The 26,856-nt window shown below is 38.4% G+C and overlaps 1 protein-coding gene across 1 annotated transcript; it reads left to right on the top strand.

Moving 5' to 3' along the window:
* The first annotated feature begins 704 nt into the window (after positions 1 to 704).
* On the top strand, positions 705 to 24,131 carry Atp6v1b2 (ATPase H+ transporting V1 subunit B2). Its single transcript, XM_015499531.2, has 14 exons — positions 705 to 921; positions 7,129 to 7,184; positions 13,256 to 13,354; positions 14,110 to 14,203; positions 14,329 to 14,406; positions 14,923 to 15,062; positions 15,346 to 15,447; positions 15,791 to 15,888; positions 16,454 to 16,577; positions 17,460 to 17,610; positions 19,125 to 19,207; positions 20,118 to 20,222; positions 20,979 to 21,108; positions 22,762 to 24,131. Exons 1-14 carry the CDS (start codon positions 786 to 788, stop codon positions 22,899 to 22,901), a joined length of 1,536 nt encoding a protein of 511 aa, XP_015355017.1. The 5' UTR covers positions 705 to 785; the 3' UTR covers positions 22,902 to 24,131.
* Positions 24,132 to 26,856: the final 2,725 nt, after the last annotated feature.

Below are 26,856 nucleotides of genomic sequence, written 5' to 3'. Positions count from 1 at the left end.
TTGTTTATACGTCACAAATCTTAGTTCATCCCAGATGTCTTCTTGGATATTTACAAACAATCCAAGGAAGCCTAACAGATTCCCAAACAGAATAGTTTCCCTCTTTCATCAGCAGCAAAATGTCTCTCTCCTTCTCTGTGCCAGTCCTGTAAATGGCGCCAGAATCTATTCAAGCTCCATCAAACCTGGACTGTCATCTTCTGCAGCCTGTCATCCTATTTTAGTTCTGACCCTTGTGTAGCTTTCAAATCTGTTCCTGTGTGTCTTTCACACTAATGCCCACACCTTAAAACAAACCAACAGGTGTTTGTTGAATGGATACAGGAGTTAAAGAATTGGGTAGTGAGATAGCAAAGGGAAACAAATAATGGCTCATAGTACCCTGGTCATAGAGTCTCACATTTCCCCTGTTTTTCAAGGTGCGTTTGATAGTTTAAGTTTTCTTCATTCAATGCAATGAAAGGCAATTCTAAAATGGACATCAATTGGCCTTTTCTTGAACGTGTTCCCCTCTTGCTCAATCTGGCCCCTCTTTTGCTTCCTTTTCCCTCTCCCTGGCGAGCGCCGGCCCTCCCAGCACGCTGGTCAGCTCCTCTCCTCTGCGCGCTCTCAGCCCCGCCCACGCGGAGCCCGAGTCACGAGGCTGGGGGCGGTGAGCCGCGAAGGGGGCGGAGCCAAGATGGGTCTCCGCAGCGCGCCTGGGCGGAGACTGGTGCGCGGGCCGCCCTAGTATATCTGCGCCTGCGCCGCGCTGCTGTGGGGCCAGTCGGGACGGAGGAGACAAGATGGCGCTGCGGGCGGTGCGGGGGATTGTGAACGGGGCCGCACCCGAGCTACCCGTGTCCGCCAGTGGGCCCATGGCGGGATCTCGGGAACAAGCGCTGGCAGTCAGTCGGAACTACCTCTCCCAGCCTCGCCTCAGTGAGTATATGAAAGCAGCGGAGAAACAGTCTTCGCTTCTTCGCCTAGCCCTTTGCTCCCGCTCACCTGCTCAGCCAGAGGGCGGGGTGATTTTTTTTCCCCCTCTCCGGAGACCCACAAGTGTGTCTCTAGGAGATTTGCGTGTGCTTGACATTTCCACGACTTACGTGGGCAGAGCGCAAGAGCACTAGCGGGAACTTTCCTGGGGTTGGTGGGCTCGTGGCTACTGCCCTTCCCTCTCCAGCCTGCCTGGGCTGGAGCATTCACAGGCACTTGCCTGTCCCGGAGGAGCCCTCGTCTCTCCGATCTTAATCTTCTCCTGACCTGGTTTGAAGGTCTAGGGGTCGAGGGAACGCCCCTTCCCATCTCCTCCCCCTAGTGAGGACCTCAGGGCAGGTCGTAAGCTTCTGGGAAGGCGGACTGTGTAGTGCCTTCGCTGACGTGGTCAGGCCTTTGGTGGATGGAGGTCAGGCCCACAGCCAGAAGGAGATGTGTCTTGTTGGGTGGAGGGGCTGCTTCGCGGGAACACCTAGATACCAGAGAACCTTAGAGCTGAAAAGTACCCTGCAAGTCATCCAGTCCAGCCCTCTCATTTTACAGGTGAGAAGCCAAAGGTTCTGGGAAGATAGGACTTGCCAGGCTTCAGACATCTCCAATTATTGACAGAGCAGGAAAATGAAAATCCAGGTTTCCTAATTCCCCTTGGGCTTTTTTTTTTTTTTTTTCTGTCATTGCCTCTTCAATTATTGACCAGTTAACCAAACTAGGTCGAGTGCAAGGTTCTTTGGGAAAGCCAAGCAGTTTTTCCCTTATCTAGCATATATGCATAGGCTTAAGTGTTCTGATTATAAAGAGCCTTAATAAATTAGGTTTAGGTAGATGATGGTTCAGCAGTTCCAAAAGAAATGGTTCTTGATTATTAAAGATAATAGTTGTTAACATCAGACCTCTTCAACAGCTTCCTTAGGAACTGGGGATGAAATACTTTTTTTAAAAGCTTGGAAAAGTACCTGATGTTTCCCCAAATAACGAGACTGCATTTGTGCTGTTTAATTCCCAGCCTATCTATTTGTGGGTGGCTCATTGGTTAAAAAGAATTTCAGAGGAAGGGTTTTAGTGAAGCACTCTCCAGCCTGACTAATCCCATCCTGATCTGTCACTGGGTCATGTGATAGCACTGCAGCCTAAGGAAGAAGGAAAACGTATTCGAATGTGTAGATTGCTGAGATGGGCTTTTTACAGTGGAAATTCTTTAAATCAGAAATGCCTGTGGGGGGTTATATGAGCTGAGGTAAATTTTTGAGAAATTGATAGATGTTGCATTCTTAAATAAACCTTGGCAAAGTGTACCTAGGAACTACCAATTCTCTTATGAATTGCATTTGTATGCTTTGCTTTGGGCAGAACAGATAGACATTAATGGTGCCTCTAGAAAAAGGTCTTAAAGGTACAGTCTTCAGTGTCAATTCAGAATATATCAATGTCAATTCAGAATATGAACAAAAAATAATAACATTGTTTAAAGAGTACTCTCATAATTTCTTCACATTTTGTATGTCAACCAATGGCTGAAGAACTTCCCCACAAAACTGTTGCAGCATCTTGCTTAAAATGGGACCTTTATAGGTCAGGGATCCATTTTGTATCTCTAGTACCTTCTACATTGCCTGACATAGAAGGTATTCTATAAATTCTTGTATAACTTGCATGTAAGCCCCTTGTTTTAATAATTTAATGGGTAAATTCTTAATATGGATGGAATCAGAGTAGGGAGTTACAATACCTAATTGTTCTGAACAGTTTCCCTTCCATATGTGAGTCATTCTAAACATAAGTAATATATATGGGCTTGGAACTTGATTTGAATTTTTTTCCTATTTTGCCACATCTTTTTTTGGTTCTAATTAGTGGTTTTATATGCTTCTGAGTAAATATTGGTTAACATCTTTTTTTTTTGATGGTGGTGGTACTGGGAATTGAACCCATTTGTGCTCTGCCACTAAGTCACATCCCTTTTTGTTTTTAATTTTGAAACAGGACTTTACCAAATTGCTGAGGATTTCACCAAGTAGCTGAGGGTCTCACATAGTTGCTAAGGCTAGCCTTGAACTTGCACTTCAGTCCTGCTTAACCTCCTGAGTTGCTGGGATTACAGGCCTACACCACCACACCCAGCTTAACATCTTAATTTTTGTAATGAAAGATTGATGATGGTATCTAAGGTGGTTGTAGCTATTTAATATATGCTTAAATTTCTCTTTCTTTTTTCTTTCTCATACTAGAGATTGAACACAGGACCTTGCGCATGCTTGACAAGCTCTTCACCACTAAGCTACACACACAGCCCCTAATATATGCCTTTTGAATGAAAGAATGGAATAGTATTGGCAGTTTCACTGTACAAATTAGATCCTGTTAAGAAACAACTTCAGGATTATAGGACTGTCAAAAAGAAATGGAAATATCTGTTCAGCTTTGAAATTAGTAAATAATTTTGAAAACTTCAATTGAATTCCTTTTTTTTTTTCAATAGAATTTCTAAAGTCACAGGAAAGGAAGACTTTTCTGTTAATCCTTGAGAAAAATTCAATAATATACATAGAGCTTTTCAGTGCTAAATATTTTGTGATCTCCATTTTTCTTGAGACCCTCAATCAACTAATCTTAAGTTTCTTACATCATGAAGCAGAGCTTGCCCCAGCAAAAGTCATAAAAGAATGTTTTGCTTGATTTTTCTAGAACTTCTCTCTCAGGTGCCTACTGCTCAGGGTTAGTTTTCTCTTCTTACACAATAGAAGATGATTGCTCTGAGTTTTTGTTTTGCTATTAAGGTGGAGCCTAAAAGACTAGGACTCTTATTATGCAATGGCTGTTGAGTTTTCTCTTTGAATGTGTGGCAATCATTAAAGGCATTCATAGTGTTGAACAATCTCTTATCAAGCAGAAGGAAGGGGATGTCATCTGAAATATGTATTCCTTAAAACCTTTGTGGATTTTGATTTTTCAGTATTTATCATGTGTGTTTCAGAACCAAAGATGTGGCTTTTCGGCTGTAAAATGTGCTAAGTATGTAATATAAGCATGTTTCTACTATATTGTTAGCTTTCTGATCATCCACCACACACTCACCTATGGACTCAAGTTCTTAGAAAATTTCTAAGAGAAGAGCGATTTTGATAAATAAAATAATTAATAACTAACCTTTTGAAGAGCAACTTAATGTTTTTGACAGCTGTGCTTTGATATCTCTGCTTTGGACTATTTGATGGTAAAGGTGAGGAAGGCTGGATAATTGAGGGATAAAAGGTAGTAGCATCAGATGCATTTTCTGCTTAGTTTTCTTGTAGTCCAAATATTAGGAATGTGTCATCTCCATATTTTTAAATTATAATGGGGACTAAGGTAAAAAAAATGCTATAAGGTCATAGAATACAAACTTTATAATTAATTTGTAAGCCTGGTTCCTCCATTTGGTAGCAGATTTCTTAGGGATTTTATTTCCTTAAGTGTAAAGTGAGATTGTATCAGCCTTGCTTACTTCACAGTGTTTTGTGAAGGTAAAATCAGATAATTGATCTGAAAATGATCTGTAAAAGCATGACACTCTCCAAATACAAAATTTGGTAGTATATATATTTTTTTACCTTGTTTGAGTTGTAGTATTTATTAGCTCAGTTTTCACATGTCAATTTAAACATGTTTCACCTCTCGTTTGCACCAGAAGTGGCCTCCTCACATTTTTCATGATTTCTAGTGAGGGAAAACTGCTGCAGCACCTCCTGAGATATTCCTTTCTCTGCTAGATTTCTTCCAGCAGCTGTGACTCCACTGGAGAAAGATTCTTCTGTAGTAATGACAGAATGTGGACACAAGGGAAATAATGCCTGGGGCAAAATAGTAAAAAAAAAAATACCTACTTTTCTGAGCTAAAATTGCAGATTGGTGAAATTATTTGGGATGGTACTGGTATATAATTCTTGCAAATAAGTGCTAGAATGTACCCTGTCACACAACCAACCAACTTATTTCTGTTTGAGAATTTGTGTTGCAGTGGTTTAAAGACCAAATGACTGGAGATTCAGATCCTTGGGCAAGTTATTTAATTTCTCTAAGAATAATTTTTTCTCTTCTAAAATGTGAAATAATCTCTAACTCACGTGTGTGATGGAGGTTAAATGAGAATTCCTGACAGGCACTCATCAGATGTGGCTTGGGTGTTGTTAATGTTCATCAAGTAACTTACAGGGTTTATTTGCACACTTTTTAAAGTCTAGATAATGTTGAAAATTTAGAAGACTCTTCTTTTGAGGAAGTAGAATCTCCTGTAGTAGAAGTCAGCTCCATTCGCTGTTTCCAGGAAAAGCCATGACTAATGTTTCTTTTTCTTGATCATGCTTTTTGCTCCTGACTGGCAAAACTTCATAGTTTGGCATGAATTTGAATTTTAAACACAAGATTCCAATGCGTAGATGTTGTAGAGTTTAGATTTTCAGAAAAGAGTCTATTTTGTTAAAAATTAAAGAGAATTTTAAGAACTTGAGGGATTTTAATGATGTATTTTATTCAGGACAGAGCTTTATAAAGCTTATCTCAAAGCTTCATTCCCTTTCATTCTACACTGTTTAGATGAAGGTTTTTAGAAGGTCTGTGTTTTTGCATTTTTAAAAAAATTGGGTTTCAAGAAGACATGTTTCTGATGTAGCTCACTTCCCATATCTTTATAGTAATTTTAGAAATTCATTGAAAAACAATGTTTGGAGTCTTTTAAATGAGAACAATAAGGAAGGTTTTCCTAAAAGTGATAGAAAATGCCACAAAAGGAATCTTTCTAATAATTATAAGGGAAATGAGTGATCCTCTTACATTCTCATTCATTCAGGCATCTATTTTTCAACTTGTGATATGCAAGTTGAAAAAAACAAACAAACAAAAAACCTCAATCAGGTTGGGGGCCTCTGTTGAGACCATTACGGTTACTGATCATTTGTAACACGGTGGAGGAATTGAGTTTGTAAATTTTAGAGCCCCTTGAGTGGACAGACTGGTTATTAAATGGTTTCCTCATTCTTGGGAGTTCATATTTGTGCCAGGAATCTCTGTCCAAGTTCATTTGAAGACCTCAAATCAAGCAAGTGAAAAAATTCCTAATTGCTTAACAGCTTCATATAAATTGTTTCAAACTTTGTAATAATTTTCTTCTAAAATTTATGTCATGTGTTTTGTAACTGTTTTGATTATGAAACTTAGTGAATTCTGAAGTTTTCTGTTTGAGTTCCCTTGTCCTAAACGTTCCTTTTTTTTTTCCCCCCTTTGGTGTTGGGGATTGAACCCAGGGACTTGAGCATGCGAGGCAAGCAAGCTACCAACTGAGCTATATTCCCAGCTCTCTAAATGTTCTTTTTTATACCTAATCTCTTTCACTAGGAAGGATGACTACCTTCTTTCTAAAATGAAGGATATGGCTAATACCTTGTAGAGTAACAGTTTATTTCTAGGGAATACTTGGCTGTGAATTATCAGTCTCCAACCTGGTAGTAATATTTGACTTTTTTTTTTTTTTTTTTTTTTTAAGATTGCTTATCTTAATTGACCCCTAGCATTTTATCCCATTGCCCATTATCTGTTTCTCAGGCTCTTTTCAATATTTTTTATGATTTTACTTTACAGAATACATTTTCTCACTTTTCTTTTTTTTTTTTTTTTTGCAGCTCATTTGTGAGTTTTGTTGTTAAGATTCCTTTTCCTTCCTGACCTACTTAGTTAAGTGCCACCTCCTCTATAAAGCTTTTCCTTTTCTCTCCAAGATAGGAACTTTATTATTCTGTTTTTGCTGTGCTCCCAGGAATCCTCTGCAAGCCTCAGTTAGTACCCTTATCTCAGAGCCCTTATCTCATCACATTGAAATTCCCCCTCCCTGCATGAAAACTCAACTTCTAAAGGCAGGCAGCCTCTGTACCTGTTTTTGTATGGGGTGCTTAGAACAGTGGCTCGGCCAATAAGATTCAAAATATTTTTGATGAGAGTATATTATGAAAAATAGTAAGGCATATTTTACAAATTCATTTTGTTAAAAAAAATTGATTAGCTGTTCAGTGTTCCATATTATAATAGATGGAATAAAGTAGAAGTTTTTTTGGTAGTAATAGAGAAGGTAATTTAGGCTCTTGTGCTCTTGACTAAAGTTGACTCTTCTGTGTTTCTTTTCAGCATACAAGACAGTTTCAGGAGTCAATGGTCCACTGGTGATCTTAGATCAAGTTAAGGTAATCCACTGTCTGTTATGATCAAATCATTTATGTAATTAAAAGTGTGGTGTTAACTACTATTCCATATACTTTAGATTTTATTATGATTTTAAAGCTATCCTGTGGTCTGAATGTCAGTATTATGTAGGAAACAAATTGGAGACCAAAAGTCAGAACACTGGATTTCAGTACTGCTTAGTATAGGTTCTATTTGTTTCTGTGAGTCCATCATCTGCAAATTGGGGGGAGGAATCCCCAATCCTACTCAATAGTTTTATTAGATAGAAAGAAAACCAGCAATAATATTTATTATGTTTTATAACCTTTAGGATATTATACAGATACATGGTATCTTATATTTTATTGTTAATTTTTATAGTACTTATCTTATTTCTACTAAATTTTAAGCTGTTGAGTAAGCTTTGTTACTTTTAGAGCCTGACATTGGTTTTGAAGTAATGAATATATAAGAACAGATTATCTCAATAGTGACCATAACCTAAAACAAAGAATAGGGTATACTTATTCAGTTTGTTGTAAAAATCTTTGGGTATGTTGGATTTTTACCTATAAGTAAAAATTATAAACACTTACTGTTAGCTTAGAAAGTGAGGCATAGACTACAGTTTAGTTGGATGTCTCAGGCTATGCTTCCTGCCTGACCTCTGTGATCAGAATGTTCTCAGAGAAAGTAATTTATATACTTGTTGTCTAGAAGAGTAGTTCTACATTAGTTGTTCTTGGGGTGGGTCAGGGGAGAAACACATGATTACCACTTTATTGACAGGCTAATGATGGTTGTATGTTTGGCCTGTGGTCCCCATGGAAGCAGAAAATAAAGTGAGAAGCATTTCTTATAAGAAAGGACAAAGTTTGTTGTTTCTTAAGCTTATCATTAAAATAATATTTTTGTGTACGACAAAGTATCTTTACAAATAAATCTTGAAATTAACCCTAGCAAGTTCACCTTCTGGCCACAGTTTCATACTAGTCTACAAATTAGGCAAAGTCTCAACATATTGATCTCAGGATGTATAAGACTTAGGCAAGTGCCTGTTAATGTTTTATAAAAAAAAAAAAAAAAAATAGAGATTACACTTAAAAGAAGCTTTATTTCTTTATCTTTTTTCCTACATTATTTGCTAAATAAATTTTGGCTAATATTTTTAATATATGTATTTTTATATTAGTTTATTACTGAAAAGCAACTCAACAAAATATTTAGGTTTCAATTGTGTTAAGATCTGAGCTCAGCCTTCCCCTGGTGGAAAATAAGAATAGTGTAGTAGAGAAGCAGATGTAGCAGAAATACTAAGTGTGTGTTGATAAGTGCTGTGAATGGTGATTGAGGAGGATGTGAGAATCAGTAATGGAAAGGACTTAGAAAACATCTCTGTGAAGTAATTTTAAGAGAACTAAAAAGTTTGTTACTCTGAAGTATAGCTTTTATTGAGGAAAAACTGGTAAAGAAATTTTTTTGTTTTAAAAGATAGTTCCATACCATAAAATTTGGAATGATTTTTTTTTTTTCTCTTGATTTGGTTTGGTTTTTAGTTTCTGGCTTTAATTGCATACACATATGCTTAAGGAGCAGATAATTATATGGATTCTGTCTGGATAGAGAGCTACTCTCCAATTTATTGTAGCATATATTAAATTCTAAAACCAGAGAACAGGTAGTGTTAGCACAGATTCCAGAATTCTTGATAAAATATATTCCTGTCAGATAGTAGCAAAAATATCTATGTTAAAAAAAGCAGTAAAATTATGACAAAGTAGTGTTGATCCCAGTAAACCAGGTTGATTTCATATTAGAAAATATATCAGTTTAAAAGCAAACGTTTGACTAAACTAGAAAAAAATTATATTCTTCTCAATAAATACAGAAAAAGTATCTGGTAAAGTTAACTCATTTTATTATAAAAGGAGGCCTCTTAATAAATAAGGAATAGAACAAATTAGCCTCTTTCCAGGTATCCACCACCTAGCAGACAGCATCCTTAAGGAGACTCTAGAAACATTGCCAATTAAATCAGTGAAAGGAACTCTTCTCTAACCCTGTTCTCGGTACTTCACTTCTGACACCAGATATGTGGGTTTTTACCCCACAACAGTTCATGTCAGTTTTCCAATGACACCTACTGGGTGTCTTATAATTTAACTCAGTTCTGACACTAACTGCAGACCCACAAGTTAAGGGCTTAGTTCCATAAGACTGCCTCTCTTCAGATGCCAGTCACAAATATTGGGTACCTAGATTATCCACAGCTACTTTCTGATTTGACTGAAATCAGAGGTTCTCTTGTCACATCTCAAAACAGTTTACCATTACTGAGCTATACAAAGGATGCAAATGAACAACCAGATGAAGAGATACATAGGGTGAAGCCCGAAGGGTCCTGAGCACAGGAACTTCTGTCCCTATGAAGCTGGGGTTGCCACCCTCTCTGCATATAGATACATTCTCCACAAACTCTGAAGCTCTTTAAATCCCTTCAGTTAGGATTTGTGTGGAGACTTCATTACAAAGTGTGATTACATCAGTCTCCAGTCTCTCTCCCCTGCTCAGAGGACAAAGGATGAGGTGAAAGTTAAAATCCTCTAATGAAGAGCTTGGTTCTCCTGACAATCACCTCATCCCCTCATCCTCAGGGGCTTTCCAAAAGTCTTCACCCTAAGGTACACTCGGATACGATTGAAAGAGCTGCCTTATGCATTCCTCATAGAAATAGAAAAAGCAGTCATGAAATTCATCTGGAAAAATATGAGACCCAGAATAGCTAAAGCAATCATTAGCAGGAAGAGTGAAGCAGGTGGCATCATTATACCAGACCTTAAACTATCCTACAGAGCAATAGTAACAAAAACAGCATGGTATTGGCACCAAAACAGACTGCTAGACCAATGGTACAGAATAAAGGACACAGACACTAACCCACAAAATTACAATTATCTTATATTAGACAAAGGTGCCAAAAACATGCATTGGAGAAAAGATAGCCTTTTCAACAAATGGTGCTGGGAAAACTGGAAATCCTTGTGCAACAAAATGAAATTAAACCACTATCTCTCACCATGCACAAAACTCAACTCAAAGTGGATCAAAGACCTAGGAATTAAACCAGAGACCCTGCGTCTAGTAGAAGAAAAAAAGTAGGCCCTAATCTTTATCATGTGGGATTAGGCCCCAACTTCCTTAATGAGACTCCTATAGCACAAGAATTAAAACCAATGATGAATAAATGGGATGGACTCAAACTAAAAAATTTTTTCTCAGCAAAAGAAACAATCTGTGAGGTGAATAGAGAGCCTACCTACATCTTAGGAGCAAATTTTTACCCCTCACACATCAGATAGAGCACTAATCTCTAGGGTATATAAAGAACTCAAAAAGCTAAGCACCGAAAAAACAAATAACCCAATCAACAAATGGGCCAAGGACCTGAACAGACACTTCTCAGAAGAGGATAGACAATCAATCAACAAATATATGAAAAAATGCTCATCATCTCTAGCAGTCAGAGAAATGCAAATCAAAACTACACTAAGATATCATCTCCAGTCAGAATGGCAGCTATTATGAAGACGAACAACAATAAGTGTTGGCAAAGATGTGGGGAAAAAGGTACACTCATACATTGTTGGTGGGACTGCAAATTGGTGTAGCCAATATGGAAAGCAGTATGGAGATTCCTTGGAAATCTGGGAATGGAACCACAATTTGACCCAGCTATATCCCTCTCCTCGGTCTATACCCAAAGGACTTAAAAACAGCATAGTACAGGAACACAGTCACATCAATGTTTATAGCAGCACAATTCAAAATAGCTAAACTGTGGCGCCAAACTAGATGCCCTTCAGTAGATGAATGGATAAAAAAAAATGTGGCATATATACACAGTGGAATATTACTCAGCAATAAAAGAGAATAAAATCATGGCATTTGCAGGTAAATGGATGGAGTTGGAGAAGATAATGCTAAGTGAAGTTAGTCAATCCCAAAAGAACAAATGCTGAATGTTTTCTCTGATATAAGGAGGCTGACTCATAGTGGGGTAGGGAGAGGGATCATGGGAGGAAAAGACGAACTCTAGATAGGGCAGAGGGGTATGAGGGGAAGGGATGGGGCAGGGGATTAGCAATGATGGTGGAATGTGATGGACATAATTATCCAAAGTACATGTATGAAGACATGAATTGGTGTGAACATACTTTATATACAAAGATATGAAAAATTGTGTTCTATATGTGTAATAAGAATTATGATGCATTCCACTGTCATATATTTAAAAAAATAAAAGCAGTTAAAAAGGGGGGTGCCAAATGAAAGATGCTCCTTTTACCTTTATTGCTCCTATCACTTAGGAAATTACAAGGGTTTTAGTAGCTCTGGCCAGGAATAGTACTAAGACCACACATATATTTCTTTTTATATCACAATATCAGAGTCAGGAACTAGGTGAGGATGCATTGTCTCCATCACCATCCATCTTTTGTGCTTGACACTTAGTAATGCTGCAGGGCAGAGAAATTAGAATATAATAGGATTGGAAAGGCAACAACTGTCTATTTCTTGAAGTGATTAAACAGAAACCCCAAGTCATTAAGTGGCAAATGATTAGAAAAGATAGTATAGAACAGCTTCTGGGTTCAGGAGCAGTCTTCACAAATCTGTAGTGTCCTGTAACTAATTATTTAGAGAAAACTATAAAGCAGTTGAAAGACCATGAAAGATACAGAATGGAATATTACTCATCCTTAAAGAAGAATGAAATCATGACATTTGCAGGTAAATGGATGAAGCTGGAGAAAATTATGCTAAGCAAAATAAGCCAAACCCAAAAAAACAAAAGGTTGAATATTTTCTCAGATAAGCGGATGCTGATCCATGATGAGGGCTGGGGGTGCGAAGGAACTTTGGATTGTGCAGAGGGGAATGAGGGGAGGGGAGGACGTGTGGGGATGGAAGGATGATGGGGTGAGATGGACATTTTCACCCTATATAAATATACCAGTGTGACTCCACACCATGTTCAGCCAGAGGAAGGAGAAATTGTGCTCCCATTTGTGTACCGTGTGTCCAAATGCATTCAACTGTCGTGTATAACTAATTAGAACAAATAAAAAAATTAAAAGGGGGAAAGAACTCAGAATGCAAAGATGACGTTTTCTCTGTCCAACAACTGAAAGTTTTGGGGATTTCCTAAGGGGGAGGGGAGACCAGGAAAGAAATTAATATTCTGCTTATTTTGAATGATTCCATGTATTTTGAGTGAATGAACTCAAAATACTAAAGGTGTTGATGCTACCCAGGTTGCGCAATCAGAAGTAAACAATTGAGTGTAGGATTTGAAACAGGTATAAGCAAGTCAGTGGGGAAAATAAAGAGCCCCAAAACCAGCTGTCTTCACAGCTGAGATGTCAGCTTGGTAGATGAGACGTTTGAGGCCATGGGAGACAACTTGTGCTAGTTATAATATTGTTGAAGCATTCATTTCCCATATGAAAAATAAGAAAAATAAAGTAAAAATTGATGCCGAAAATAAACCTGGATCAATTAAAGGCTTAAAATGAAACAAGCCTATTAGAAGACAACATTGAGGCTGGGGATGTGGCTCAAGTGGTAGAGCGCTCACCTAGAGTGCGTGAGGAACTGGGTTCGATTCTCAGCACCACATAAAAATAAAATAAAGATATTGTAACTACCTAAAACTAAAAAATAAATATTTTAAAAAAAACTTAAAAAAAAAAAGATAACATTGAGGACCTTTTTTTTTTTAATAGTTATAGATGGACAGCATGCCTTTTTATACTCTCAAACATGTGTACAGAAGAAAAGCAATACATTTAACTTGCATGTTTTCATGGGTATAAAACTCTTTTTTCTTTACCCTAAGTTATATTTGCTGGCATTTTTCAATGGTGTGTGTTATAAGGACTTAAACTCTGGAGAGGATGCTATGAATTCTTACAAAGCTAATGTGTTGGAGGATGGAAGGGTTGCACATGCTATGGTAGAGATGACATACAGAATTATTTAGGGAGCTTTTAAAATGTTGGTTATTGGTCCTTTGTTTATTCCCATTTAGTTTCCCAGATATGCTGAGATTGTCCACTTGACATTACCCGATGGCACGAAGAGAAGTGGGCAGGTTCTAGAAGTTAGTGGTTCCAAAGCAGTGGTTCAGGTAAGCATCCTAATCAAAAACACATAGGGGTCAGGGGTGGATGTGCATGCCTGTAATCATAGCAATTTGGGAGACTGAGGTAGGAGGATAGTAAGTTCTAGATCAACCTCAACGATTTAGCAAGACTCTGTCTCAAAATAAAAAGGGCTGGGGTGTGTAGCTCAGCATTAGAGTGCCCCTGGTTTAGTCTTTAGTACCAAAAACAGAAAACATAAAGGAAATACAACTTGTTTTTTTCTTCAGAGAGTATCTTTAGAGATTGATTACTGGCTGCAGGAGAAGAATATTCATGTTTTATTGATTTTTAAATGGAAAAAATAAAAATCGTCACACCAAAAGAGAGAGATAAAAAGTAGGATTCACTGAAGATGATATGAAATCAAATGATGTCTGAATCAGTTTCTTTAAATTATCTTTTACAGTTCCTAGTTTTAGTATTTCTGATAATAAAGATAAACAGTTTTCTCAAATAAAATGCTCCCCTAAATTATGTAGGGGTTGGCAAAATTTCTGTAAGGAGTACAGAGTCAGAAAATTTTTGAGGCTTTATGGACATCAGAATTTCTTTAATTTTCTTTCTTTTGTTCTTTTATTCCTTTTTAAAAACAACTCTTTTTTTTTTTTTTAAAAAAAGGCTACAAATAAACAAACAATACTAGCTTGCTTGTGGCATTTGATTTGCAAGACTCTTGGTCTAGTAAGTGCCCATGATCCAAGTTGCTTTTACCCTTCTGATTAATTCTCTTTCTTGATAGGTATTTGAAGGGACTTCAGGTATAGATGCCAAGAAAACGTCCTGTGAGTTTACTGGGGATATTCTCCGAACACCAGTGTCTGAGGATATGCTTGGTAAATGGACATTGTTATTCATTCTGAGCAGAGATCTGTTTCTTTTAAACATATTTCCTAAAACTCTTAAAAAATTCCATTTGGAAGTCAGGGTGTTCTCTGCATTGCCTCACTATGTTTTGCAGGCCGGGTGTTCAATGGGTCAGGAAAACCCATCGACAGAGGTCCTTCTGTACTGGCTGAAGACTTCCTCGACATCATGGGTAGGGGCACTAAATGGATTTCTGTGTTTGGGGGAAATAACCTCTGTCTGTCTGGTACCTTTGCCAGATGGAGAGTGGTTTTGGTGGTTTTTGAGGTAGTAACCAATGTTGTAAATTATGCAGATATTTTATTTATTAATAAATTGATTTTTCTAGAAATTGTCTTCAAATTTTTAATGTAGTATCATAAGATATTATAAAAATCTTATTAGGGCGGGTCTGAGTGTTCATGATAAAATCATGGCTGTGAAATTAGGACTTCTCTCTTGTTTGCTATACTTTTATTTCACTTTAGGAACCTCACTATTGCTGTATGTTTTGTGAGTGTCTACAGAGGACTAAAGGAAAAAATTATTTCAGATTTCAAAAATAACATTGTTTTAAGAGTAGGAGTAAATGCTTTCTGGGTTTTTTTTTTTTTTTTTTGAGCTTTTTATTTTAGTTCAATTTGATATATACTTCCATTTATGAATAATTTGTAGGCATACTAAAATTTCCCCTTTTGGAATATATTAGGTCAGCCCATCAATCCTCAGTGTCGAATCTACCCAGAGGAGATGATTCAGACTGGTATTTCTGCCATAGATGGCATGAACAGTATAGCTCGGGGCCAGAAAATTCCAATCTTCTCTGCTGCTGGGTTACCACACAATGAGGTGAGAATTAGGGTCTGTTTGGTGTGAAATTTATAGGGAAGAATTTCCAAATGTATCATTTATTGAGAAACCTAATAAATACACAATACTGTGTTGTTTATGTAGTCCATTTATATCAGCTGATCCATTTGTGGATCTTTGCAACAATTACAAAATAGTTTTGTTGAGTAAAACCACTAAAATATTTCCAGTTTCATTAATAATCACAGTTGTTAGGATAAAAATTATTTTGCTGTAGAAATTTTATTTTAGAATTCAACTTGGTTCTTTTAATCTTCATCAGATTGCAGCTCAAATCTGTCGCCAGGCTGGTTTGGTAAAGAAATCCAAAGATGTGGTGGATTACTGTGAGGAAAATTTTGCCATTGTATTTGCTGCTATGGGTGTAAGTATGAAGTTTTTCTGTGTTAGTGTAACATGTGGAGTTAACTGCTTGTGTTGCTAGATCAGTGTTGTAAACTACACATATAGCTGACTTTTTCTCTGAGTAGAAAACTTAAACAACTTGTCACTGTGGCCAAATTGAGAATTAAAGTTTAGCATTTGACTTGAAACTTAAAAGATTATTTTTCCTGCACAGAGCTGCTCTTGGTTGACTTTTGGGAAAATTTTTGGGGTACCTTAAATTTCAAGAGAAGAAACAATTCAGATCTATAGCTTGGCCTTCATCAGTAATAAATGTTGAGAGTCTTTATCTTCCCAGCACTGATGAAGTCATTGCTATTTAGGTAAACATGGAAACTGCCCGGTTCTTCAAATCTGACTTTGAAGAAAATGGCTCAATGGACAATGTCTGCCTCTTTTTGAACTTGGCTAATGACCCAACGTAAGTAAATGGAGCTATTTCTTTCTGTTTTCCCAGAATGAGGGTCAGAATGTTACCTATGAATATAGGAATGAAGTAACCCTATATTCAGATGTCAGCCCTGCTTCTTGGGAGTTATTTGGTTTTGGGCAAATTACCTAAACCCTGAAGTTCATAAAAATGTGATAAATAATACTACTCTCATAGTGTTGTACATGTTAAATGGGGTCATATTTTTTTATATTATCTAGCACATAATTGATACTCAAGTGACTTGTTCTTGGGAAATTTGTCTTCCATTTTTTTCCTTTGTTTCTTTTCTTACCACTCCCTCTTAATTTTGAGAATTCATGTAGCTCTGAGAAATTATGGGGCATTTATAAAATGATCAACTTAACTTTGTAGCACTAAGTAGTTCTTATATTTTAAATACACAGAACAGCCTTAAGAATTTTTAAAGTCACAATTGCTTTATTGCCCTTGATTTATTGAACACTTCAGAAGGGAAACATACTCTTGTGTCTAGAATTGTTTTGGTTTTCTGGCCTTTTATTTTGAGTGACCTGTGGATTATTTTTCCTTTTAGTATTGAACGAATTATCACTCCTCGCCTGGCCCTGACCACAGCTGAGTTCCTGGCGTACCAGTGTGAGAAGCATGTGTTGGTTATCCTTACAGACATGAGCTCTTATGCTGAGGCCCTTCGAGAGGTAACTTTTTCTTTTTCTTCTTATTTCCTGTATTAAACAAAATGGGTTAATTTTCAGGGTTGTCTTAACTCTATAGGCTTCTATAGATTAATTTTCTTAATCATATTTTAAGCTCATTGCTTATTTATTAATAGAATAAAATACTTAGGAAAATACAACTTCTTTTCTGTCAGTGTGGTAGAAATGTTAGAGGGCGAGATTAAATTATTAGCCTCCTTAACACACTGTCATCTCTGTGAGCTAAGAACTGACTGTAAAACAGTAAATAAGCTCTTCATTCAGTTACTCTCCCAGAAGTTCCATTTATCTACACTGTCAGGTTTTAGCTCTTTTCAGAATTCTGTTTTTAATGATGGTAGTATTTATTTAAATAAGTAGTTTAGCAACACTTTCTTTGGAACTTTTTCCCTTTAGAAAATCAAATGCCGAGCATGGTGGCACACACCTGTAATCCCAGCAGCTCGGGAGGCTGAGGCAAGAGGATCGATAGAGTTCAAAGCCAGCCTCAGCAAAAGCGAGGGCTAAGCAACTCTGTGAGACCCTGTCTCTAAATAAAATACAAAAATAGGGCTGGGGATGTGGTTCAGTGGTCCCTGGGTACCAAAAATGTTTAATTTGGAATGATATTAAGGTTCTTATCACCCAGAAATTTTGGGGTATCCTAATACAAGTTACTGAAATTTTTGGTAAACATTCTTGCCGCAGAATAATTTGATTGATGATCTTAGTAGATTTTTCCAACTCATCACTTTAAGAGATAGTATTTAAAATAAATAGGATGAGATTTTTGAATTTTAATTTGGCATATTCAAACAAACATGTTCTAACCAAGCTTTGCTTTTTATATTCTGGTATGTGATATTTTCCTTAACTGCCTGTCAGGTTTCAGCAGCCAGGGAAGAGGTCCCTGGTCGACGAGGTTTCCCAGGCTACATGTACACAGATTTAGCCACAATATATGAGCGCGCTGGTCGAGTGGAAGGTCGAAATGGCTCTATTACTCAAATCCCTATTCTTACCATGCCCAATGATGGTGAGTTCTTGGTCTTTGGGTCACAGCAGACCTAATTGTTACAAGGACTTTGATTCTAAACCAGAAGACCATCTACCTTGTTGAGTTGGAATTCTTTTGTGAGTTTATCCTCTCAGAGTTTGCCATAACTAGTTAGTTATTTGTACCGAATTACTCGTGATCATCATCATTTTTGTGGAAGAAAAGCTTTGTAATTTGAATTTTAAGGTTTTATTAGTTACAGTTTGCCAGGGCACTGTTTTAGATGTAAGGAATTTAAGAATTTCTGGTTTCTGTTAAATGTAAATACTCAGTCTAGTTGGGGACGTTTCTTATGTATATGTGCTCCAGTAATGTAAGGTAGTTTATGTTAAATGCCACATAAAGAGCACAGATAGTAAAGACCACAAGACTTGAGACAGAACTTTTTCAACCAAGGGCTGATGGGCATTGGCTTTTTTGCACTGTGCCTGTGAAAGCATCCAGAGCAGCACCTGCCCAAGTGTATGCTCAGGGTGACCCCTGGGCTGACATTGTTGAGAATTCCCCTCTGTTGTTTTTTTTTTTAGATATTTTCAGAAATAATAATAGCTCACTATAATTGAGCACTGTTCTGAATCTTTTTAAATATTCATTCATTGGGTTATCAAGCAACTTAGAAGCAGATCTGAGGCACAGAGAGGTAATTTGTCATGGATAAGAAGTGGAACATTTACAACCTAGACAGTCTAAATTCATAATTCACACCAATTGATACACTATACTGCCTCTGACATGAAAATAATTTTTCCAAATAGTAATTAGGGCTAGGGATGTTAGGGCTCAGTTGTTAGAGTGCTTGCCTCACATGCACAAGGTCCTGGGTTCAATCCCCAGTACCACCAAAAAAAAAAAAAAAAAAAGCCAAAGGAGTAACTAAAAATGGCTTTGTTTGGTTCAGCAGATTTAGAAGTGTATGGTTCTGTGTGACCATTTCAGCACTGCCTGAGAAGCACTGCCTCCTTGTCTAGTACCCTCTTGTTTGTGTAGCCAAATGCCACATGTCTGTCTAAGGTAGCTTATGGACTAAGAGTGTTCTGTCAGTATACATAAAGTTGCCACATTTCTGAATGAGAACTTTGTGTTTAAAATGGAATTTTATTTATACATTGAGGGGAAAGCACATAACTAGAAGAGAGAGTAGTTTTTTTTTTTTTTATGAGTTCAGCCAGTTTACCTTGTAGTGCCAACACAGCTGAACTATTGTAACCAAACAAATTAAATGGTATAATATGTAGCCCCTAGACACATTTGGCTCTATTTAGGCTAATAAAAAATTAATACAATTTGAAGTTAAGCTCTTCAGTTTCATTAGCTGCACTCTGGGTGTTCAGGATCACATTTGGCTAGTGGATATAATACTAACACAGGTACAGAACATTCCATCATAGAAAGTTGGTCTGTGTGGCATTCTTGGGTGATGCTGATTAGCTTCCTGTGGTCTGGTTATATGAGGTCGCCACGTGCTTAACACTATGTATGTCTTCCTCTGACAGATATCACTCACCCCATCCCTGACCTGACGGGGTATATTACAGAGGGGCAGATCTATGTGGACAGACAGCTGCACAACAGACAGGTATCTCACACTTAAAGTTCTGTGATGCTTATAGAGCCACTTACTTGCAGTGATTTAGATTTTGTTATTAAGAACTATTTTGCTTAGCAAGTTTCAACTTGAATTGTTTTTAATATGGCCATAAAGTTGTCATTTCTGAAACTACAGTTCTGGTGAGGGCAAAGTACAAGAATTAAGAATTGCCATCTTTCTTTATTATACCTTAAAATGGAGTCAGTTTTCTCAAAGAATTTTTAGGGGGTATTATATTCCATTAAGGTATAAGACCTGCCAATCTTGTTATTAATAGGAAAATAATAGTTGATAATTCTGTAGTAATACTGGCTTCTAAAGTCCTTTTAGGTAGAACTATTGTTAAACTTTTAATTTTGGATTTTTTTTTTTTTTTGAGTCAGTTTGGAAGACTGTTTAGACTTGATGTGGTAGTGCCAAGCATATATTGAAAATTTAGTTTTTCAAAACAGTCTTGTACTGTTTTAAATTTTTCAAGTTTTTGGACTTAATTCTCAAGTATTAGGCCAGAAAGTGTTTCTTGCCAGGTGTGGTGGCAAACACCTGTAATCCCAGTGGCTCAGGAGGCTGAGGCAGGAGCATCACAAGGTCAAAGCCAGCCTCAGCAAAAGCGAGGCACTAAGCAACTCAGTGAGACCCTGTCTCTAAATAAAATACAAAATAGCTCTGGGGATGTGGCTCATTTGTTGAGTGTCCCTGAGTTCAATCCCTAGTACCCCCCAAAACAAGTGTTTTTTACTACCGTTTCTTTCCAGGAAGATATTAGAACCCATCTTATAAACAAATGCAGCAGTTTTTGTAATTTTAGGATAATAGTTTCACATGCTTCTTTACTTTACCATAGAACTTGAATTTCATACTTAAATATAGTTATTTTTTTCCTCCCGTTCTACCCAAGATTTACCCACCTATTAATGTACTGCCCTCGCTCTCACGGTTAATGAAGTCTGCTATTGGAGAAGGTATGACCAGAAAGGATCACGCCGATGTATCTAACCAGCTGGTACGTATGTTCTGAGGATGGTGTTTAAAAGAAACGAGTGCCTTTCTCAGTCCATTCTTTTCTGCTGTTCTATTCCTCCTCTTTCTCTCATCACTTTTCTTCTTCTTGTCCAAGTAGGATTTTAGTACTAAACTTTCATAAAGTTATGTAATCATTAATTTGAACCAAAATAATATTTTTCTCATAAAGATAGATGTTAATAATCAATATTAAAACCACCAAGCTAGAAATCCATGTCCAGTGCTATAAAAATAATTAAAAAAAAAAAAAAAAGCACATGGTCATTTTAATTTTTAATACTAGAGTATCCCGGAAAGGATACTTTATCATGTTTCTAGCTTAGCATGGTAAGCACCAGACCACTGAGGGGTACAGTGTGGTATACTCTTGGAAGTCCTTCGTTTCAGTAGTCACATGAGTTTAAAAAGTAGAAATGATAAGCTTTTTGATGTTACAAATGTTTTTCTTGAATGAAACTTGGAGATGGATTTCTCTGTATTTTAACTGAGTTCTTTTTCAGATGCTATATAAATTGTAAGGTCATTGGCATACTGAGGAAGCGTATTTTTGTAGAGTATAGTAGTATCTGTGCATTGCATGCCTGAAGGCTTCTTTGAGAGAATATAATGAAGTCCTTTTGATACTTTCACATGAGCTTCATGTGAATTGTGTGTGCAGTCCTGTGTTCTCTTGTGAAGACAGCTGCAGCAGTCCACATGTGCATACCATGTCTATTCACACGAGCTCTCTCCTCAGTACGCCTGCTACGCTATTGGGAAGGATGTGCAAGCCATGAAAGCTGTGGTGGGAGAGGAAGCCCTTACCTCAGATGATCTTCTTTACTTGGAATTTCTGCAGAAGTTTGAGAGGAGCTTTATTACTCAGGGTAAGATTACTGTTTTCTCAAAAACATAAAAGACCTTGTGTAGTTTTTAAGACCTATTCTCAGAGAATTTACACTGGTCTCTACACAGTTTTCCCTCTCGTTAGAGAAGTTCTTCCAAGGACCTGCGTGTCTTTCTTTGCCTTAATCCTCTGGCTCCTTCCCCTCTGCCATCTAAATATCTTGAGAGGATCTTAACTTGTTTATCCAGTTATTTATTTTTTCTTTATTTATTTTTTTATCTTCTGCTTCTTGGTTGGTAATACTTGAAAAAACTCAGTTACTTTTCTGTGGTTTTTTTTCGTCCCCCTTAAGCATAGACTTTTCACTCTGCTGTGGCTTCTAAATTGCTGTGTATGATTCTTAACCACTTTTTATTTAGGAATGCCATTGTTGTCATGGCACCATCCCCTCAAGCCCAGTAGGACCAGAATCAAAGGTTTTCCTAAGTGACCTCCTGTGTGGCCTCCTCCGGGTGCCATGCCTACTATTCCACGCTCAGTAACTGGCCGTTCTTCTTAACCTTCCTTGGCTCTCCAGTAATTGAATATTTGCTAACTTGTCTTGTTCTCTCTTTAAACATCAGATCCATTTTTGTTTTCATTCCCATTACAATATCTTAGTCTGGTATTTCTCAAACTTTCATTTGCTTTTGAAGCAACTGGGAATCTTGTGAAAATGCAGATTCTGATTCAGTAGTTGTGGGTGAGGCTAGAGTGACGTCCTGGGTGACGTTGAAGCTGCATGTTTCTGGCTAGCCACCCTGACACCAAGGCCCTAGACCAAAGTTTTGACCCATATCCTTGGCCATTCTCCCTGACTCAAAGGTAAATTTATTGGTTGTCCCACTACTAAAAAAATCTATAGTGAGTTTTCTTATTTAATGTATGGGTTTTAGGCTGTTTACCTGGTCCCTCCCCTGTTCCTGGAAATGCTAGAAATACTCTGTTTTTGGTAATTACAGTAGGTGTATTACTGTTGAAATAATGCCTCAAAGGATACATGTGGGATTTGTGCCCTCTTCTCCTTAAACATTATTCATATTAAAATTCCCAAACATAAATAATCATTGAGGGTTTTATTTCCTTAATGCGGAACCTTGATAACTGAGAAGATCTCTAGAGACAGGAACCCAGAACCCTAACCACTCTTGATTCTTTGGTTAAAGAATGAGATTTATTTGGGGGATGGGGGTGATTCTGCTATTAAAAATAATAACTCTGAAATCCACTGATCTATTTGAGTATTTGGGTGCTTGATTGCCATTTTTAGTATCTGTATTTGTCTTGCTCAAATTCAACCATTTCTCCTGTGTTCTGACTCCTTTCTGACTAATCTCTAGACAAAGCACTGGGTCTGGTTTCCATTTTTCAAGCATTCCACCCAAATCTTCAAGTTCCAGCTCAAACTGCTGTCCCCAGACACACACACTAGACCTCCCACTGTCTCTCACCCATGGTCCCCCCTCTTCCCCGTGGTACTTTGTGCTCTTGTCTCCACACTCACTCTCATTCGGTCTTGAGAGTCCTGACCTGTTTCCTTTCTTGTATTATGCCCACATGGCCTGCTAGTCATTTAACAGAATAAGTATTGGATAGCACTAATGAGTTGGAAGTAGGAAGGACCTTGCTATTAATTCAGTGTCAATTTTTTCAGGTCCTTATGAAAACCGCACAGTTTATGAGACTTTGGACATTGGCTGGCAGCTGCTCCGAATCTTCCCCAAAGAAATGCTGAAGCGAATCCCCCAGAGCACCCTGAGCGAATTTTACCCTCGAGACTCTGCAAAGCACTAGCTGCTGCTGTTCTTGCTACTGTGGCGTGAACCTCTTGTGAAGTACTGGCTCCGTCTTCTTGATTCCTTTCGCACTCCTCCATCTCCACCTGTGTGTGGGAGTTTACCTGTTACCCTGTAATTAAAAGCAAAGAATAGGTAACATTGTGCCAGTGTTGCAATGTCTTAAACTGCTAACAGACTTCAAAATATCCCTGTTCAGAAAACCTGATCTTCAGTGCTTTGTTTAAAGTAGCTGCAGGGATGGAGGTGAAGTTTCTTATTGATGTATGTATTTGTACATAGTGGTGTAGTTGCCTAATAATGTTCTCATTGTGTGGGTCTCTCAGACCTGACCCCTCAGCCCCCTCAAGAGAATCCCTATCTGAAGCTAAATGCTTTGGTCTCAGAATTAGGAGCAAGATCAGGTCTGGAAGAAGTCTCCTTTCAAAAGAGTCAAGAGGCTCTTTCCTGAGCATTTTCTTCTGGGTCATTGGTGTGCCTGTGGGTCTGTGCTCTGCGCTAAGCAGATGGCTTTTACTGTCCACCTGCTCTTTCCTATGTAATGAATAGATCAACAAAAGGTGTATCCTTTTCTCTCAGCACCTCTGAGTTCGGATTCCCTTTGAGTAACATGCAGAATCATGCCCCTTTGCACAGCGGCATTCATCTGGTTGTGGTGAGATGCCTTCCTTGGGGATCCCTACTGGGTTTCTATGCAAAGAAAATCATAATTAAAACCACTAGTGGAGTTGTTGTTTAGAAAGAGCTGGGGTACAATAAAAGAGGAAGAAATAAAGAGCTGTAACCCTTCTGCATGCTGACATGCCAATAGGGGTTTCTGTAAAGTTTAGCAGATGCTAAGACAAGGTGGGGTGGGGAGCTCTCAGGTTTGTGGATATTACAGACTGTTCAGGAGCAGCCTTTGTTCCCCTGTTGGCCCTGCTTTCTGACCCAGCTCTGCCTTTTCAGGGTGGTCTTGTGGCACAGGTGGTGGAGTTTCGTGCACTCCTGCTCCTTCCTGGTGAGCCCTGAGCTTGCTTTTGTGCCATGTCTGCCGTTTGTTCGTGTTCTGTGTTACCCAGGTGCAGTAGTGACTTTCTACTCTATGCATTCCATCTTTCCAGTTGTGTAAAGGTCTTCACTTTTTTCTCTGAGGGGTGGGGGTGGGGAGACTGAGCATGATTATATTTTAATGTAGAAAATGTGACATCTGGATATAAAATGAAAATAAATGTTAAATTAAATGGAAGTTACCTACAGTGACTCTGTATCTTCTCATCAGCAAAGTAACAGCAATAAGCAAATAGATGATGCGTCTCTTCAGTTCACAATTCTAACCACCATAACCCCCTGTGTTACAGCGACATGATCCATGTTTTATACCCTTGTGTCTTGCTGGCTGCCCTTTCCCATCTCTCTGGTGATCGCTCCCATAGCAACTGTAGTGTGATTCCTGGTTGAGTTTCCACAGTTACAATGTCTTTGTTTCAGACATTTTCTAGACTCTACATGCTATAAATGAAGTGGGGGGTGTGGGGGAGTGATAAGTAGAAAATGAAGTACATCTTGAATCAAGCCAGAACCGCTTCACATAAAACCTTAGATGGGTGTCCAGTGTAAGAGACACCCACTGGTTAAAACATGAGGATGTGGCATAGTGGGGGCTCCCTGCCCTTATTCTTCCTCTTCTCTGAAGTCCGCTTCAGAGGACGTGTAGAGGGGAGAGCTTAGGACAAAACAAGGAGCACCTGAGTTCTCTGCGCCACCTCTAACAGCAGGGCCTTACTTACTCATGTAAGAAATATAAGTCTGCTCATGTGCCTTTGAGGGTTATCACGAGGCCCAGAGATTTTGGGTATAAAACCCTGGAACAGATCCTGTCCGTGGCAGGCAGGCACAGTAGGCTTCTTTTTACTAACAGAACTTCATTAAAACAGGTTTGCTTTATTACTCTCCCATAATACTCCACACTTATTGGATAAGCAGCTCTCTTGCTAGTTTGCTACTTATTTCTTAATGAAAACATTTTTTTAGGGAGCCTTTGTATACCAGTTGCCAGCCTTCAATAAAAGACCAGTTAAAAAGACAAGGATCTTCAAAGGTGGGGTAACTAAATGACTCATGGAACATTTATTGCTTGCAGTTGACTATCACTTCAGTGTGTGAGATTTCATGTAAGTGAAAAAATGTCTGCAGACTCCTGTCATAAATACCTCACTGAGATGTTGCTTTTCAGCATGAGTGGGTGGTGAGGTCAACAAAGCACTGTTAGCCTTTGAAGTTTGCTAACCAAGACTGTAGTGAGGGAAAGTGAGCTAAATCCAGTATTAGTTCCCAGACTTAAGTGAAACCATCAATTCTACAGCAAGAATAACCTAGGAAGGCAGTCTATGGAAGAGATTTTCCTTTTTGAGAAAACATAAGTACAAGAAAATTGGTTTTTAAAATGAAACATGTTCCTTATTCAGCTGCAAACCAGTTTTATTACAAATCATTTTTCCAGTTTTCAGTTGAACACCTCCCTGGGGCTTCAGCCGGCCATGTGGTATCCTTAGCTGCCCCTCCTCCAGGGAGCAGGTGACCGATGTTTAGACTCAGTGAGAAATCCCCATCACTCATCATCACAGAGCTTTGTATCCCCACAAGAGTGGCAAAACATGCCCAGAAACCTTGGCAAATGTTTGCAGACACAAACAGGATTCCCTATCCAAACTCCTAGAGCATTTTATAAATGACAGTCCCTCCCTGATCAATCTGCTGCCGTTCCTATCTCAGGGAACAGCAAAGCATCTGACTGTGGCTATCCCTGAGGTCAGAGGCCCAGATGAACAAGATTGGGGTTGGCCAGTCTGCAGGAGCCTGAGGGTCACTAGCCTAGAATAGCACATATAGCTCTGAGCTGGGGTGAGCAGCTGTAAGTCATGCACACGTGACTCACCACTTTTCTCCAAAGGATTTCCTCTCCAAACTGCTAGAGCATTTTATAAATGTAATAGATTTGTAGTATTTCAAGTGGTCATGGCCTTGTAGCCCCTTATCAACAGATTTTTTTTTCTTTTTATGAGTAGATCACACAGAATGATCAAACATGAATTTATACCTGGTCCAGCACCCTTTCCTTAGCACTGCATTGACTTCTAAAGGTCACGGTTCACAGAAGTAGAGTCTACAAAGTCCCACCACTGTCTAGAAACCCAGGCTTTGTATTGTGGCTGAGGATGAGGATCTTGGGAGACAAAATGATGCCTGGGGCTGAGGTCAAGAACTTTGTGGCCCACACCAAAATGTTATGCTTGTAGGGGGAGGTAAGACCAGAAGTGGAGGGCCGACAGAAAAAAAGATCCAAGTACTTTTCTAAGCAGCTGTATTCTTCATTTCCACAAGAGGGCAGTCACTCACCGGCCAACCACTGAGCTCCAAGAGGGCCACAGAGACGCAGCTGGTAGTTGCATCTGGGGAATCAGTGGTTCACTAAATCAAGGGTTACTTTTTGTGGAGTTACACGTTGGCCTAAGGACTATGGGCGATTGTCCTAATAAAAATAAACCCAAATGAACTAAAGTGGGTGCAGAGAGTGCTGGTCCTTAGAACCAAGAAGTCTGGGTTGGAGAGGTGGTGAGTCTAGGAGGTTCAGCTCTTCTGATAACTGAAGGGCTTTTTAAGTGTATGAAATGATGAGATCCAGCTTCTGGTGAAGGTAGAACTGTTTTGAAGAGGAAGATCCCTCCTGGGTGGACATCTCTGTTAAGGTTGGAATGTTCTTCCTGAATCAGGTGAGACTTGCCTCCTCCCCATAACTTCCCACAGTGGTGTCCTTGGACTGTCCCCAGGACTTTCTCCCCACAACTTTGGAGATAGTTGCCATTTCTTCTGTCTTTGGTCTAATTCTACTTCCCATAACCTATTCCGTTTTGTAGTCTCGGATGTGGAACATCTATAAAACTGTAAAATAACATATAAGAATATAATTAAGG

This window comes from Marmota marmota, unplaced genomic scaffold, assembly GCF_001458135.2.
Source record: "Marmota marmota marmota unplaced genomic scaffold, marMar, whole genome shotgun sequence".
Taxonomy (NCBI): domain Eukaryota; kingdom Metazoa; phylum Chordata; class Mammalia; order Rodentia; family Sciuridae; genus Marmota; species Marmota marmota.
Note: the sequence above shows the minus strand (reverse complement) of the source record. Positions and strands in the feature narration are given on the sequence as shown.